The 17,435-nt window shown below is 35.9% G+C and overlaps 1 protein-coding gene and 1 long non-coding RNA gene across 3 annotated transcripts in view; one reads left to right on the top strand and one right to left on the bottom strand.

Annotated features, from left to right (window-relative positions):
- The window catches only part of LOC150093996 (uncharacterized), a 40,521-nt gene extending 35,925 nt beyond the window's left edge, over window positions 1-4,596 (top strand). The window contains exon 3 of the long non-coding RNA XR_016550313.1: window positions 4,360-4,596. This is a non-coding gene — a long non-coding RNA (uncharacterized LOC150093996). The remainder of the gene's footprint in view (window positions 1-4,359) is intronic.
- The window catches only part of LOC150093995 (glucosaminyl-phosphatidylinositol-acyltransferase PIGW-like), an 81,226-nt gene that overhangs the window by 26,117 nt on the left and 37,674 nt on the right, over window positions 1-17,435 (bottom strand). For both annotated transcript variants that reach the window (XM_090412901.1, XM_090412902.1), the window contains exon 5: window positions 4,634-4,787. In XM_090412901.1, coding sequence (XP_090269027.1) covers window positions 4,634-4,787 — 154 coding nt within the window. The remainder of the gene's footprint in view (window positions 1-4,633; window positions 4,788-17,435) is intronic.

The raw sequence follows: 17,435 nt of genomic DNA, 5'->3' as shown, positions 1-17,435 counted from the left end.
TTTGTTTTCTGTTCTCAAAGTGTTTCATGTTTTCTTGAATATTGGTTGTGTATTTTATTCTGCAGTTTACATCTGAGGGCTGTTTGACTTTTATTTGCTTTAAAGCTTTCTTACATGTTCTTCTTTTCAATATGAAATTCAGTGAGTCACCTTCCTTGCTTGCTCTTTGTACTCCTCAGGTAACTGATTATTTCCACTCATGCCTCCTCCATAATGTCTTTTTCTTCCAGACTGCATGCATCACTCTTCAGTCATCCATTTTTCACCTACCTTATTTAATTTTCTGACCTTTGGAATACACTCAGTCATTGCCTCTGCCAGATAATTCATGAGTAGAGACCAAGCTGTATTAATTTCTTTCCCGTGCAATTCCTCATTCCATATCGCTGCAAGCCACCTCCTGTGTTTGTCATAATCACCTATCTTATAATTCCATATATAATCTTTTCTCACAAAAGTTCTGATACAGTTGGATACCACCCAAGTGATCACTTCATGGTCACTTTCACCAACTGGAGAAAAATGTGATACTTTCTTTACAACAATATTGTCTTACGAGATAATCAAATCCAAGATCATCTAATAATGGCAAATATTTGTTGGATTTCTGCTCAGGAAATGGACTGGTTATTACTAATACCATGTTCCAACATAAAATTGTGCACAAATTCACATGGAGAGAAGAGGCAAGAAATAAGAAAAGTTTCATTGGCTATGTTATTGTTGATAGTGATGTTTTCTCCCTGGTGCAGGACACCAGAGTGTACAGAGGATTTAAAATTGGAAGTGATCACTATTTGGTCTTGAGCAGGATAAAATTGAATTTCATATTGAAAAGAATAACATGTAAGAAAGTTTTAAAGCGAATAAAAGTTGAGCAGCTCTGAGATGTGAACTGTAGACTAAAATACACAAAGATTATTGAAGAAAAAATGAAAGAGTTTGAGAACAGGAATCAAACCTTGGAGATTCAGTGGTAAGCCTTGAAGAAAGCCCTGATTGATTCAGCTAGAGAGGCATGTGATGAAGTTGTCTGCAAGGATAGAAAAATTAGAACTCCATGGTGGACAAACAGGAAGTTAAAGAGGCATTGAATGAAAAGAAGAAAGCCTATCAAAAGTTCCTGGCAAATAACTCAGCTTGTGCTCTTAGAGAATACAGAGACAAATGCAAGAATGCCAAACACTGTGTAAAACTAGCTAAACAAAAGTAATGGGAGGACTTTGGCAACAACACAGAAAATAAATATCAAGAAGGTGACAAAATATTTTGGAGGTTATTGAAGAAGCTTAGAAATGGAGGAAAGAATACTGTAAAAGGAGTTAGAGATGATAAAGGTGACATGAAAACAGGAGAAAAAGATATCCTTGAAGTATGGAGTAATTACTTTGAAAAACTGCTAAAAAAAACAAGCAGTGATGACAGCACAGTGGTAAAAAACCCTGACCAGGCATGTAGTCAGGAATACATATCCATACTTGAAGTAGAAAAAGCCTCCAGAGGCTTGAAATGTGGAAAGGCAGCAGGAGTAGATGATACTCGACCAGAAATGCTGAAGTATGGTGGTATAAAAGTCATACAGTGTCTGCACTGCATAGTTCAGAAAGCCTGGACAGAGGGACGAATGAGCTTTACTCCAGTCGATGATTGGAGTAGAGCTCTCATAGTATCCATATATAAAAAGGGAAATAAAACTGAATATGAGAATTACAGAGGTATTTCCCTACTGAGTGTTCCTGGCAAGATCTATGCAAGTATACTTGAGAAGTTGAGAAGAATTGTGGAAGAAAAGCTTGGTGAAGAACAAGCTGGATTCATGCCATATAGAGGCTGTCAGGATCAGATCTTCACTTTACGACAAATAGTTGAGAAAGCATGGGAATATAACAAAAATCTGTATTTAAGTTTTGTTGATTTGTAAAAGGCATATGACAAGGTGCCAAGAGAGAAGCTATTCAATACGCTACAGTTATGTGGTGTCAATGGGGCATTATATCAAGCAATACTTAGTCTTTATTTGAGTTGTAAGTCAGCAGTTAGAATTGAAGGAAGTACAGGAAGATGGTTTAATGTTAAATCTGGTGTGAGACAAGGATGTACATTATCCCCTCTGTTATTCATTATCTATATGGATCACATTATGAAGGAAAGTGGTATTAAACATGATATCAAAATTGGAGATGTTAATGTCAGCTCTTTGCTTTATGCGGATGATGTTATACTTAAAAATAAATCCGCTACAAGTCTGCAAGATTCTCTGACTAAATTGAATAACTGTTGTAATAGATATGGTATGAAGGTCAGCAATGAAAATAGGCAGAATCATTGAAAATATCAACTGTGTTGTGAATGGAGAACCTGTGGAACAAGTAAAACATTTCAGTTACTTAGGCACGATTTTTAGTGAAGATGGTAAATTAAATATAGAAATAGACAACAGACTCAGCAAAGCTGGTATGGTGGGAGGTCAATTGAATAAATTCATATGGAATAAGAGAGGAATTAGTCGGAACACTAAATTAGCTGTATACAAGACAGTGTTCAAACCAGTTTTAACTTATGGATCTGAGAGCTGGGTCAGAAGTAAAACACTTGACCAAAGACTAGAGACTGCAGATATGATAGTCCTGAGAAAGATTATAGGCATGAACAGATGGCATCAATGGCAATATCATATTAAAAATGAGGATATTAGGAAAGAACTTGACATTGTCAGCATCCAGGAATGCGTTAGCAGAGCTAATCTCAGGTGGTATGGTCAGTTAAACAGAATGGGCGAAGAAAGATTAGCAAAACAAGTGTTCTCTGCCAGGTTGGCAACAAAACGTCCCAGAGGAAGACCAAGATATAGGTGGATTGATATGGTACAAAGTGCCTTAGATGATAGAAACATAAGATCTGATAATGTTGGAGTCTTAACAAGTAACAGACTGATTTGGAGGAAAATTGTATATAGGAAATTAGTAATGATGTAATTTTTTTCATGTAGTACTATCATATCCTGTACACCCCTTGAGGGTACATGGCAAGAATTTGATGATGATGATGAGATCCTCTCAATGGCTGTGTGGCCTCTGTTAAGTTCTGCTTAAGGTAGTTGTCCCTTAAGAACTCATTCTCTTGTTCCTGATGCTGTCTCTTCATTCCAGTCTATATACCATAATTGAAATTGTTCATAACGATCACCCTTTACTTATTAGCCAGACCAATTTGTTTAAACATTTCCTTCCACAATATCAGGTCTATAGCAACCTCCTACTAAACATTTCATCCTGTCCACCTCCACTGTCACTATTTGCTCCCTGAATCTCCACCCAAGATGGTACAACTCCTCTGCCATCATCAATAGCAATCCTTCTTCTTTTCTTGCTTGTCTGCCTTCATGAAAGACTACATATCCCTCCATCTGTATCAGAATCATCCTCATTTAAACCATGTTGTATTTATACAAACAATTTTTGGGCAAATGAACTCTATCAATGGTACAATTTCATTCCTCTTGTTTCAAATGCTTCTAGCATTTGTAAACATACAAACTAGCTCATTTCTGTTTCTATAACAATTCTCACTTCTCAGATATGACTCCTCCACACTCCCCTCCCCTGTCCATTCGTGTCTATCATTACTGATATTAAACCCCTCCCCAGATCAAAATGTCACCCTCACATACTTGACCATCTTAATCCTTTTTTGTGCACTCACACATCTACTCCTGAAACCACTGTCTACACATCTCAAGCAGTGTCTCCCTGTCCACTCTGTGTTCCTTCTCTCTCATTCTCTTCAGTCATGCCACTAACTTCTCTATTCACAAACTTGCCTATCTTATTCTCCTGATCTTCCAAACCTCCTGCTTCCTTGTCTTACATTCACTTCAGTCATTTTCTCTTGCAACAACAGTTTCTCCAACTGACTCACACCAAATACATTTAAATGTAGCCTATCTCTTTTATACAGCTCTATCTGCCCCTCAAATTCATTCCACACAGCCTTTCATGTGGTATCCTGTCAAATGCCTTAGCAAAGTCCAAGTATCACAATCTCTCCATTCCCTTTATCCAACTCAACTGTAACATTATTATAAAATATGACCCCCCCCCTTAGTAAACTGATACTGTTCTTTGTAAAGTATAGCTTCTTTGTCCACTTTCTTTGTATGAGAGCTCTTATTAACATCTCTAAAATCTTCATAATCATTCCAGAGATGCTGATAGGTCAATACTTTTGATCAGATAACATTTTCCCATTCATCTTCAACATTGTCCTTTCTATACTGTTTCATTCTTTGTTAATACAGATTTCTAATATTTTCATCTAGTAAAAAATTACATTAATTTTCTTTTTTTGTTTGTTTTGTAGATTGCTTCTTGGAGCATCAATTTCTTTCCATCTTGTCAATATTTTAATTTTGAAGACTATTAAGTGATCAGAAGAAATGAACTTCTCTGAAGATATGGAAGGACTTATTTCTTGCAATTAAATGTTTTCAACTAACTTCTTACTACTCATCTTATATGTTAATTTCTTGTAACATCAAATATGATTATAGTAAATACACGAATGACTCTTAATCTTTAATGAATCCTATATGCATCTCTTATTAATGTAAATGTGGGCAGACATATCTGCCTACCTTGGTTATGGCTAAGGTGAAGAAAAAATTCCAATGGATGCCATATTCTGTAATATGTTCATGATAATTTGTAGCTTTGACTGTTAACAATCTTCCCAATCCTAAAATTATCATTGGAACTGATGACACTAAAGATTTCACAGTATATGTCCATCTGAAAAAAAAATAAAATAAAATAAAAATCCAAGTATACAAAGAATTCCTTGAACTTAAAACTATTCTAACTTCGTACAGAAGATACTGTATTAAAAAAAATTGACAAATTCTAACAATATATAACAGTAACACTTCCTGCAAAAAGTGGAATGCTGGAGTATAATCAATCTCTAAGGCTAAGAATTAATTGTTCATTTATCAATGAAAATTTTATACTACATACTGATCAGAAAACATGTCTGAATATTCTTGAGGATGACTGCAACATTTGTAAGGAATTTTTACATGAATTTTTATCATTTTTTATGAATTATTATTTAGTACTGAACTACTAAATCACTTAAGGAATTGACAACGTACATAAGAATATAAATTAAATTATACTTTTTTAAATATTTCTGATATTTCGGCAACATCACGTTGCCATCTTCAAAAGGAACTTACAAAAAAGGCACGTGCACGTAGGCACTACAACACAGTAACTGAGAATGAAGTGATGAAGCTATTGTTCTCCTAAAAGTCCTGACGGTGCCCCTAGCAGGCTATGTAGATGTTCTTGGCCGTTGGGCTGAAGGTCTGCTGATGTAAGCCTCCCAAATTTGGGGCGTCTCATACAACCAAATTTGTTGAGGTTTGGAGAGTTTCTCAGGGCTGAGGCTGATTCCATGAATAGTCTTTCGAATTTGAACTTGCTATGGTGTATTACTGTAGCTTTCTTCCACCGTATTCTGTGGCATGTATCCAGAGCATGGTCTGCAAGACCAGAGTGGTTGTACTTGTGAAATATTTATTAAAGTATAATTTAATTTATATTCTTATGTATGTTGTCAATTCCTTAAGTGATTTAGTAATGTATAACCAATGTATAAGCTTGTCTACGAGAATTGCCACCATCCACGGAGATTCCATCGCATGGAAGGCCTGCCAATACGGTAAAATGAAGTTGAAGTTATCAAGACAATTAAATCGTCTGACTTTCCTAAAACGCTGCCTGGATAATCGGGTAATCCCAAACTGTGTAAAATTCAAGCACCGTTTTGTTTCACAAAAAACTCTCCGTATCTATAACCACGGCAGATACATTTTGCTTCGGAAACAAATCGCCGCAACGCAGTTTCTCTTAGCTGACATTAACAAAGCTATTCATGTGCACTTTAAATCATGAGCTTTGGTCAATTTTACATGATGACTCGTGTACCACAGCAGACAAAGAATTTGAGAAAATATGGGGTCGACAGATCAAAAAATTCAAAAAATTAAAGAACTCTACCGTCAATCCAAAACTTCCTACCAACACTGTAATCAACCTTTCTTCAGTCACTCTGAAGCCTGAAGCACTCAACGCGCTTTCACGTGGCCACAACTTTGCCATTGCTCCCACAAAAATACCTAGTGAGGATATTATGATCCAGATCAAACACAGAACCCGCCACCTTCCGAATCAAATCGCCAACAGTGTAAGACTGGATGTAGCTTATGTCCTCTACAAAGCAAGACCACCAAAACCCAACATACCCAACAAGGAATGTAAAGCTCTGCAGGAAATGAGGAATAATAAAGAAATAGTTATCACCAAAGCAGATAAGGGAAATGCAACTGTAGTACTTAACCAAAAGGACTACACAGGTAAGCTTAATGCTCTTCTATTAGATCGGGCTACTTACCTCCCTATCAAATACAATCCCACCAACTCACAAATTAGAAAACTTCACAGGCTCCTTAAGAAAGTCACTTCTTGGCCTGTAGAAGTTACTAACAGATTAAAGCCGTTTAACTCTATCCCCCCCCCCCATATTTATGGACTCCCAAAAATACATAAAGAAAATTGTGCCATTACTTCCCATAGTGGATGGCATTGATTCCTCCACATACAAATTAGCTAAATGTTTGGCCAAAGCACTCACACACTATACTGGCAACACCATCACACATAAAAAACTCAGCCCACTTCAAAGCCAGCATAGAAAACCTTACACTCCAACATACTGACAATAATGGTCAGCTTTGAATTTGCCTCCTTATTCACAAATGTCCCACTCAAGGAAACTTTAGAGCTAATCCAAGCTAAATCTTCTCCCAATATCTCAGCCCTATTTCAGTTCACATTGAACTCAGGCTATTTCGTTTGGCAGGGAAAATTCTACAAACAAATAGAGGGGACAGCCATAGGTTCACCACTCTTCCCACCCTTGCCCAATTTCTTTATGGAGACCTTTGAAGAAAAAGCCTTAGCCTCTGCCCCACAAAAACCAACCATATGGCTTTGCTACGTTGATGATGTGCTCGCTATTTGGCCACATGGTTCTGAGACACTCCTCTCCTTCTTAACACACTTAAACAACCAACACTCCAGAATCAAGTTCACCCTGGAAAGAGAGGAAAACAACAGCCTCCCTTTCCTAGACACACAAGTCACCTGCCAGCTTGATGGAACCTTGGTTTTCTCAGTTTATAGAAAACCCACCCATACAGGCAGGTCCATCCACCAACAATCCCACCACACCCCCCTCACAACAATATGGAGTGGTGAAAACACTATATACAACAGGGCTAAACTAATCTGTTCTAACGACAAGGCCCTAAACACTGAACTAAATCATATCCTCAACACTTTCTCAGCCAATGGCTATCCCCCCCCCTCCAAAAAAAAAATCCAAAAAATATTGAAACCAACAAAGATTACTTCACAACAAGGATTACTCTAAATCCATCACCATTCCCTATATCCGAGGCACATCGGAAAAAATTACCAAAATCTTAAAAAAAACATGACTTGACCTCCTTACAGACCATAAAGAAAATTGGCATCCCTTATCCGCTCCACTAAAGACCAAACAGTTCCCCTAGACCTACTTAGTGTATACCAGGTCCCTTGCAGCTGTAAACTGTCTTACTTTGGCCAAACAGGCAGGACAGCGAATATCAGAATTTCGTAACACGAGGACTACATCCGGTTTCACAAGTACAGCCGCTCTGGTCTTGCAGACCATGCTCTGGATACATGCCACAGAATACGGTGGAAGAAAGCTACAGTAATACACCGTAGCAAGTTCAAATTCAAAAGACTATTCATGGAATCAGCCTCAGCCCTGAAAAACTCTCCAAACCTCAACAAATTTGGTTGCATGAGACTGCCCCAAATTTGGGAGGCTTACATCAGCAGACCTTCAGCCTAACGGCCAAGAACATCTACATAGCCCGCTAGGGGCACCGTCAGGACTTTTAGGAGAACAATAGCTTCATCACTTCATTCTCAGTTACTGTGTTATAGTGCCTACATGAACGTGCCTTTTTTGTAAGTTCCTTTTGAAGATGGCACGTGACGTTGCTGAAATATCGGAAATATTTATTAAAGTGTAATTTAATTTATATTCTTATGTATGTTGTCAATTCCTTAAGTGATTTAGTAATGCATAACCAACATATAAGCTTGTCTATGAGAAGTAGTACTGAACTAATAGGGTTGAAATAGTTCAAGATCTAAATAATTCTGAAGGTGAAGAACCAATAAATGTACACAGAAATATAATATCAGAATAAAACACAAATAAAAAGACTATAAATTAAAAAAAAAAAAAATACTCAGTTAAAAACAGTTGAGAGCTAAAAAACCTGGCTTACTGTTTCAGTAAATTCATTATTACATTATAAAAGGTGAAAACTAGTTATGAGCTTGCTGCATAATGCACAAGATAATTAGATCTCTAATAAGGAGATCTGAACTCTGCTGTTTCTTACTCATTTCTTATACTGCTGTTCAGATCTCCAATTTCCCCATTTGGATATATCTTTACACCCCTCTTCTTCATATTCATTGTAGTAAAATTATGGAGACTACAACCATGTTAGGAATAATTACTTTAATTTCACAACATTTCGACCTGAAAATGGGAAATTAAAGTAATTATTCCTTGTAGTCTCCATAATTTTACTGAACCGAATGCTGATCACCATGTAACACTAAAGGAAAGGACTCTTATTAATATTACCTGCCATCCAAGAAGATTATCCTCATATTTAGTGTTATATATTATAGTTACTCCTTCTTTTCCCTGATTATTATTGCCTGAATGTAACATTTTGTATTTGTTGTTTAAAAGAATATCACCTATTTTTGTTTTCTTTGTTTCAGTAACATCTATTATGTTGATCTGGTACTTATCTAACTCTTCTGTTAGTTTTGTTTCTTTTCTGTTTGTGCTTCTTATGCTAATGGTACTGATCTTGAACTCTGGCATAAAATTCCATTATTATTATTATTATGTAACACCTCCATGGAGTCCAAAGACTCATTGAGGGAGAGCATCTACTATACAACTCTCTGTCTCCACCACTCAGTCAATCCACCAACCACAATGAACTGCAACTACACCAACACCATCTACCGTCCACCACCAACACTTTCACAGACAATCACAACATCCATGCCCACGGCAGGATTCAAACCCACAGCCTTCAGGCTGGAGAGCAGATATGCTAACCACTCGGCCAACCAAGCAATCATCATTTCATTTTGGCTTAACCACTAAACCAGTCTTGATGTATTTACTGGTCAATAATTACATGGATGTGAAGTATTCATTGAATTTAACATAACCTTTGGATACTATAGAAATAATATGGATATGAAGTTTATATTTTTTATATATTTTATCTGTGTAGCCATTTGGGTGGTTAAGCCAATAAGAATACAGTTTAGTTGGCTAAATCCCAAATTGCTAGCCCATCCCCAATTCTTCATTATTCATGTGGATACCTACTAATGGGGAGGAACCACGAGATAAGGATTGGATATTGGTCAAAAGCCTCACTCTAAAAAATTCCTTAAGAAAATGAGCAATATTTGCTTTATGTATGTTCTCTCTCTCTATGTTCACTGGGCATCTACAGATGCCGTATGGTCACTCCGATGCTCGGTGATGTGCCACACCAGGCCTCGCCATGTAGTCCTGTTGTTTGCTTTTCTGGCAGCCTCAACTCTCTGAAGATCAGTCACTCCACACATGCCATCCATCTATCTCGTTGATGGTCTACCCCTGCCTCTTTTTCCAGGAACTGTACCTTCTATTACTGTTCTGAGAAGTCCTCCTTCCATCCTTTCTATGTATCCAAAATGTAATCTACTAATCTTTTCTAACACCCATTCATTTGTACGCCTTTCAGTATATGATATCCTCAACAGCATTCTGTAACACCACATCTCAAAAGCAGATATCTGTTTCTTATCTGACTTCTTTAGGTTCCAAGTCTCATCCATAAGTCGCTGTTGGAAAAACAACTGCATCTAAAATCCTCAACTTTGTTCCCATGGAGATAGATCCATCCTTCCAGATTTTAGACAGGTCTCTGACTGTTGTTTTAGCCATTCCTAACCTTTTTCTGACATCATCTGAACAGCAATTCTTCACATTAATAATGGATCCCAGGTACTCAAACTTGCTGACTTCCTCAATTCTTTCTGCATTCAGATACACTTGTTTCTCAAGAGCTTCTCTCTTTGTTTTTCCTTTGAGAACCATGATATTTGTCTTGCTAGAATTGAGTTGAAGTCCTCTGTTATTACTGATCTTGTTAACTTTGTCAAGAATTAGTCCTAGTTCTTCCATAAGTTTTAAAAAGAGGTAAACCGTGAGTGGACATATCGGTACACAATAAATAACGGAAAAAACTCACGTAGAAAGATTATTTATTAGTATAATTTTCGCCTGTGTGTCACAGGCATCTTCAGTACATTAAGCTCAAAATTAAACACTAACTGACAATTCCAAAAAGCGCCACCTAAGTAGCTGGTGTAAGATAACTAAAAAGGTCAATAACTTTCCTTTAAAAAAAAAAAAAAAAAAAAAAAAAAAATTAATACAATAAAAAGTTAGGAAAGATTAGCTGATTTGTAAAGTACTATCTCCCATAAAGGGGATAGACGTAAGCCATCGGATCTGTTTAAGTTAGGAGAATGAAGTAGAGTTTCACATGTTTCTTTATAAAGGCATTCCATGAGAAACTGACTTTTGAGAAGAACTCTTGTCTTTCTCCAATGAACTCTGTGTCTAGTGAAGATGGCATGTTCAGAAAGTCCAAACTTTTCAGGTATAAAGTATTCAATATAAGATTGGTGTTCTTCTAGCCAAATAGAGGCAGATCTTCCCATTTGTCCGAAATAAGATAATCCACAAGAGCACGGAATCTGGTAGACACCTGGATGATTAAGATGTGGAAGCATGTTGACCTTTTTTAGTTATCTTACACCAGCTACTTAGGTGGTGCTTTTTGGAATTGTCAGTTAGTATTTAATTTTGAGCTTAATGTACTGAAGATGCCTGTGACACACAGGCGAAAATTATATTAATAAATAATCTTTCTACGCGAGTTTTTTCCGTTATTTATTGTGTACCGCTAGTTCTTCCATGTCATTACAAAGGAGTACTGTATCATCAGCGTACCTCAGATTACTGATCAATCTACCTCCTATCGTAATTCCTGTTCTGAGCTCATCCAATGCTTCATGCATGATGTCCTCTGCATATATACTAAACAAGTGAGGAGAAAGTAAACATCCCTGTCTAACTCCTTTTCCAACTTGAAGCCAGTCAGTCAATCCAACACCTGTTCTTACTGTGGCTTCTTGCTCCTTATACAAGTTGGCTATCAACCTGATGGTGTGTTGAGGAAAACCCATTCTTTTCATTACTTCCCATAGTTTCACATGCTCAACACAGTCAAAAGCTTTAGAGTAGTCTAAGAAACACATTACCAGAGGGAGTCAGAATTCTTTATATTTTTCTATGATCTGTCTAAGGCAAAGGATCTGATCTCTGATGCCCCTACCTTTCCTAAAACCTGCTTGTTCCTCGGGCATCTCTGCCTCAACTTTAGCCTCAATCCTATTTAGCATGATCTTTAATAAAATTTTGCTTGCATGAGATATCAAACTAATAGTTCTATAATTCTTGCATGCCTTCTTATCACCTTTCTTGTGTGGTGGTATGAAAACTGACTTCTTCCAGTCTCTGGGCCATGATCCTGTCTCCCATATCCTTGTAATCAATCTATGAAACACTCTTATCCTTCCATCCCCTGTGGCCTTAATTAACTCTGCTGGGATTTCATCTGCACCTGGAGCCTTATTGCTGTTGAGCTGCTTAACTGCTCTTTCAACTTCATGCCTAAGTGGAGGAGGTTCCAAATCAAAATTTTCTTGGTGGGAGGACTCCACATTTTCTTTATCCACTCTGCTGTTCAGTTCCTCACAGTATTCTTGCCATTTGTTTTTGATTTCCAACTCTTCTGTTAGTAATGATCCATTCCTGTCATTGATGTTAATGTATGTTAATGTACTCGTAAAGGCATAGTAAATGAAATCCCAATGCGAGATCAATCTGCTTACTGGAGGCCTGAATTGGCTTGGAAAAAAAAAATCCTTAGCCATCTCAAACCTATAGTACTGGTGTACTATATAGGTTTGCAACCTTTTGTGGATGGGAGCTGCATCTGCATCATGTCTTATCTTGTCTTAAGCTTTTCACAAGCTCTTGAGGTTCTTTAACTGTGGACTTCACAACCACAACTGTCTCAAGGATTAGGTGGTTGGCACTATGCCTCCCAGTGTGTCCTATGTCTGTAGATACGTGTGTTCATGGGGCCAGTTTGCCTGTTCTGGGGGATGAAAAACCCAAATTTAAGGGAGAAAAAACCCTCTACTATCAATCCAGGTTTGCATTCTGCCTCTAACCAGCATCTCTAACACCTAAACCACTACACCTGATATATACACACTGGCCTATACAACACTACTGATTTGGATTTTCCTTATGCAGTGGCATTATTTTTCCTTCTTTCCACTCTTCTTGGACTGTTCCTTTTGCCAGACTTGTTGAAAGTTTTTTCATTTGGTTATAAATTAAATTAAAGATACCATGAAATTATATTATTGTTTAATCCTTTATCCAAGTGTAAATAAACAAAGTTTGTGCATGAAGTATCTTCATGACTAGGCTACTTGTATACAGAGGCTAATGATGCATATTAACTGCCTCAGTGTCCCATAATTCATAGTATTATGCATACCCAAAAGGATAGTGCTTTGCATAATGGGATACTATTTAATCTGAAACCACTAGCCTCTGTATACAAGTAACCTAGTCATGAAGATACTTCATGTGCAAACTTTGCTTGCTTACACTTGGATAAAGGATTAAACGAGTGATTTTTTGGCATCTTTAATTTAATGTTGCCAGACTTCTGTTGAATTACCAAGCCAAGGGCTACCCAGCTCTTTTGCACATTCTGTAGTATACATGGTGACATCCCATCCAGTCCCACAGCCTTATTAACATCAAGGTTAATTAATATTTTAAATGTTTCCCATTCTTGACCTGTCAATCTTCTCTCCTCTTTCCTATTGTTATTCAACACTACTCCTAATCCCCTACAAGGAATAAATTAATGAAATATTCATTGAACATTTCCATTATAACTTCAGCAGATGTGACCCATTTTCCATCTCAAGTAACTAAAGTCCATCTTCCATATTCATCACATTTCATTCATTCCATATTCACCCTACTAGCAACATAACTGTTAAATTCTCTTGGGTTTTGCTTGACTGCTTCTGCCAATTTCTCTTTCCACATTACACTTGTCACCTTCTAGCCTGCACCTAAAACTTCTCGTTATACCTTATTCTTATAATAATTTTTTTATCTTCAGCTGGAGAATAGCAAGAAAATAATTGTGTGCACACTTTTATTTATTTGGGGAGGAGGAGGGGAGAGAACATTGTGGATAAAAGTTTCTGAAAATATCATGCCACCTCAAGGAGAAAACACTGTATAATTGAAAAGAAATACATTTACTGCTAGTTTTGATATTATGCAGTATTTTTTGGGCTATATTTTTATTCTTTAATGCTAAAAAAAAATGCATAGGTAGGCATAAATTCGTGTGTAGAGGCTTAAGTGCTGTGAGGACATCATGTTGGAGGCTTAATGGATTTTTTACAACACTCAAAAAGAATTAAGATAGAATTTAATACTTCCTATATTTCGTCCTAGTCACTAGGACATCTACGGGGATTACAAAAACAGTTAATGTAACATACACACAAATAATAAACAATACTGAGCCCAACCACGTGGGTGACACTGAAGTCCTATCTAAAATATCCATTAAGCCTCCAACATGATGGTAGGCATAAAAGTGAAACATATTTCTCTTGTGAATAGTTTAAAATAAATAAAGTATAAAATCTCTAGTTTAAAGAGTTGGTAAATGCCTTCACTCTCAAAAAACAGTTGAACATGTAACATAGATGCATTTTTTTTTTAGAACTAGATCTTTTTTTTCCAAAATAGTTAATTGTATCAGATGACTTTATACTTTTTTAATAATAAAACTAAAGTTATGGTTATTATAAATTACAAAATTATGAAATAAGGAAATTATATATTCAGGCTAATTTCATGAAATTAATTTTTATAACAGTGGATAACATTTAATTAGTAGTACAACAGACTTTGTGTCTAAAGTGGACCTCCACAATGAGTCTATAAGACTCATGTGACCATATAGAGACTTGCAACTTAAGAAAAACTCTTTATTAGGCTTTCTAAATCAACTTCACAAATATACCCTGCTTGTAAAGAAGTCCTACTGATTCTAAACACACCCTATTGATTACGTGTATACAGTAGTACATTAACATGTTTTAAATGCTATTTCTATTATCCTTTCTTTTAGTGTTGCACGGTGATCAGTATTCATTTTAGAAATTATGGACTTTACAACTGTGTTATAAATAACTATTTTAATTTCCCAACATTTCGACCTTCACACTGGTCATCATCTGGAGTATATACAAATATACAAGGACAAGCTGAGTTACATTTCACACAGTATGCTAAAGAAACAATGATTTGATCACCGGTTATTCTACTGGCATGACTTCTAGTGGGAAAAAAATACAGATAAAATTTAAAATTCATTATTATTTAGAAACTATATCAAAGCTAAATTCTATTTAGGATAACATAAGAGAAACATTCTTTTTATAAAAGAATGTTTCATATAGAAACATTTTCATTTTCAAAAAAAAAGTTTAATTTTTTTTTTTTTTTTTTTTTTTTCACTAGAGGTCATGCCAGTAGAATAACCGGTGATCAAATCATTGTTTCTTTAGCATACTGTGTGAAATGTAACTCAGCTTGTCCTTGTATATTTGTAAATACTCCAGATGATGACCTTAATTATGTTGAAACATTGGGAAATTAAAATAGTTATTTATAACATGGTTGTAAAGTCCATAATTTCTAAAATTAGTTATTTCTATTAGTTTCATTTACAGGATTCACACATTCGAATTCAATATGTTATTAATGAAAAGTAATATATAATACTGTATAAACAGTATGAGAAACTAGAAAAAAAATTAATTTGCCATTTCAACCTTCCTTATGAAATTATCAAGATACAACTGAATAGTGTTTTCTTTTCTTCTCTTCATAAATTTCTCAATAATATCAAGACTAATTAGGCTAGAGCATCATCTATTTTTCTTTACTTGTAAGAACCAAAATAAGATCCATCTACTCGAGCTGTGCCATTCCTGCTGAAATCTCACAGAATGAGAATGTCACATCACTCAGACATAAAACATAGATTTCAAGGAAGTAAACCCTACTAATGTTATTATTATTATTATTATTCCTGATGCCTCCAAGGAGTCTGAAGACTCATTGCGGGAGGACACCCACAACTGTCTCAACCACTACACTGAACCTCTACTACGAATCATCTCCATCTACTGCCCACCTCCACCACAACTAATATTTTTTGTCTGTAAATTGAGTGTGTTCTGAAGGGCCGATTTATCTGTATGCAGGATGAAAAACCCGAGTTTCTGGGAGGAAAAAACCATGCTACCTCCATATAAGATCAGCTAACTCACCTTCGATTGAAATCGTCCAGATAAAGATTCCTCCCATTGCTATGTTATATAAGTCAGACTAACTCATCTTCAGCTAAAAAGCCTATATAACTGTTTTAGCAACTTAGACAGGATGCAAATCCACACCTTTCAAAAGTGGTGAGGGCTCCATATAAGTAATTTCACTAAACTTCTGAATAATCCCTTGTTTTTGGAAATCACCTGGAGAATGGCACTTCATTTTTTTTTACATTCCATCATGACAGTATTTGACTACTACTAATGCATTCATAAATGAAACATTTAATATATATATATATATATTTGACTACTACTAATGCATTCATAAATGAAACATATAATATATATATATATATATATATATATATATATATATTCAACCCTGATTGAGGTCTCTTCAGTTGGAATCAGACCCGGGAGAGATATCAAGGTTGAAGTAATGCAGAAGTCATATATGTCTCATATACAAGTAGATATATATATATATATATATATATATATTATAATATATGTTATACAAGCCAGAAAGGGGGAGTGTTTTGCATTATGGGACACATACTAAGGCAAGTGATATGAGGTCATCAGCCACTATATACAAGTTGGTCAGATATACATAATCATCATCATCATCAAATTCTTGCCATGTATCCTCAAGGGGTGTACAGGATATGACAGTACTACATGAAAAAATTACATCATTACTAACTTCCTATCTACAATTTTCCTCCAAATCAGTCTGTTACTTGTCAAGACTCCAACATTATCAGATCTTATATTTCTATCGTCTAAGGCATTATGTACCGTATCAATCCACCTATATCTTGGTCTTCCTCTGGGTCGTTTTCCTGCCAACCTGGCAGAGAACACTTGTTTTGCTAATCTTTCCTCTCCCATTCTATTTAAGTAACCATACCACCTGAGATTAGCTCTGTTAACGCATTCCTGGATGCTGATAATGTCAAGTTCTTTCCTAATATCCTCATTTTTAATATGATATTGCCATTGATGCCATCTGTTCACGCCTCTAATCTTTCTCAGGACTTTCTCATATCTGCGGTCTATAGTCTTTGGTCAAGTGTTTTACTTCTGACCCAGCTCTCAGATCCATAAGTTAAAACTGGTTTGAACACTATCTTGTATACAGCTAATTTAGTGTTCCGACTAATTTCTCTCTTATTCCATATGAATTTATTCAATTGACTTCCCACCATACCAGCTTTGCTGATTCTGTTGTCTATTTCTATATTTAATTTACCATCTTCAGTAAAAATCGTCCCTAAGTAGCTGAAATGTTTTACTTGTTCCACAGGTTCTCCATTCACAACACACTTGACATTTTCAATGATTCTGCCTATTTTCATTGTCTTTGTCTTTTTATTGCTGACCTTCATGCCATATCTATTACAACAGCTATTCAATTTAGTCAGAGAATCTTGCAGACTTGTAGTGGATTTATTTAGAAGTATAACATCATCTGCATAAAGCAAAGAGCTGACATTAACATCTCCAATTTTGATATCATGTTTAATACCACTTTCCTTCATAATATGATCCATATAGATAATGAATAACAGAGGGGATAATGTACATCCTTGTCTCACACCAGATTTAACATTAAACCATCTTCCTGTACTTCCTTCAATTCTAACTGCTGACTTACAACTCAAATAAAGACTAAGTATTTCTTGATATAATGCCCCATTG

Source organism: Typopeltis vanoorti, chromosome 23 (genome assembly GCF_054136105.1).
Source record: "Typopeltis vanoorti isolate ZY-2024b chromosome 23, IOZ_Tvanoo_1.0, whole genome shotgun sequence".
Classification (NCBI taxonomy): domain Eukaryota; kingdom Metazoa; phylum Arthropoda; class Arachnida; order Uropygi; family Thelyphonidae; genus Typopeltis; species Typopeltis vanoorti.
Note: the sequence above shows the minus strand (reverse complement) of the source record. Positions and strands in the feature narration are given on the sequence as shown.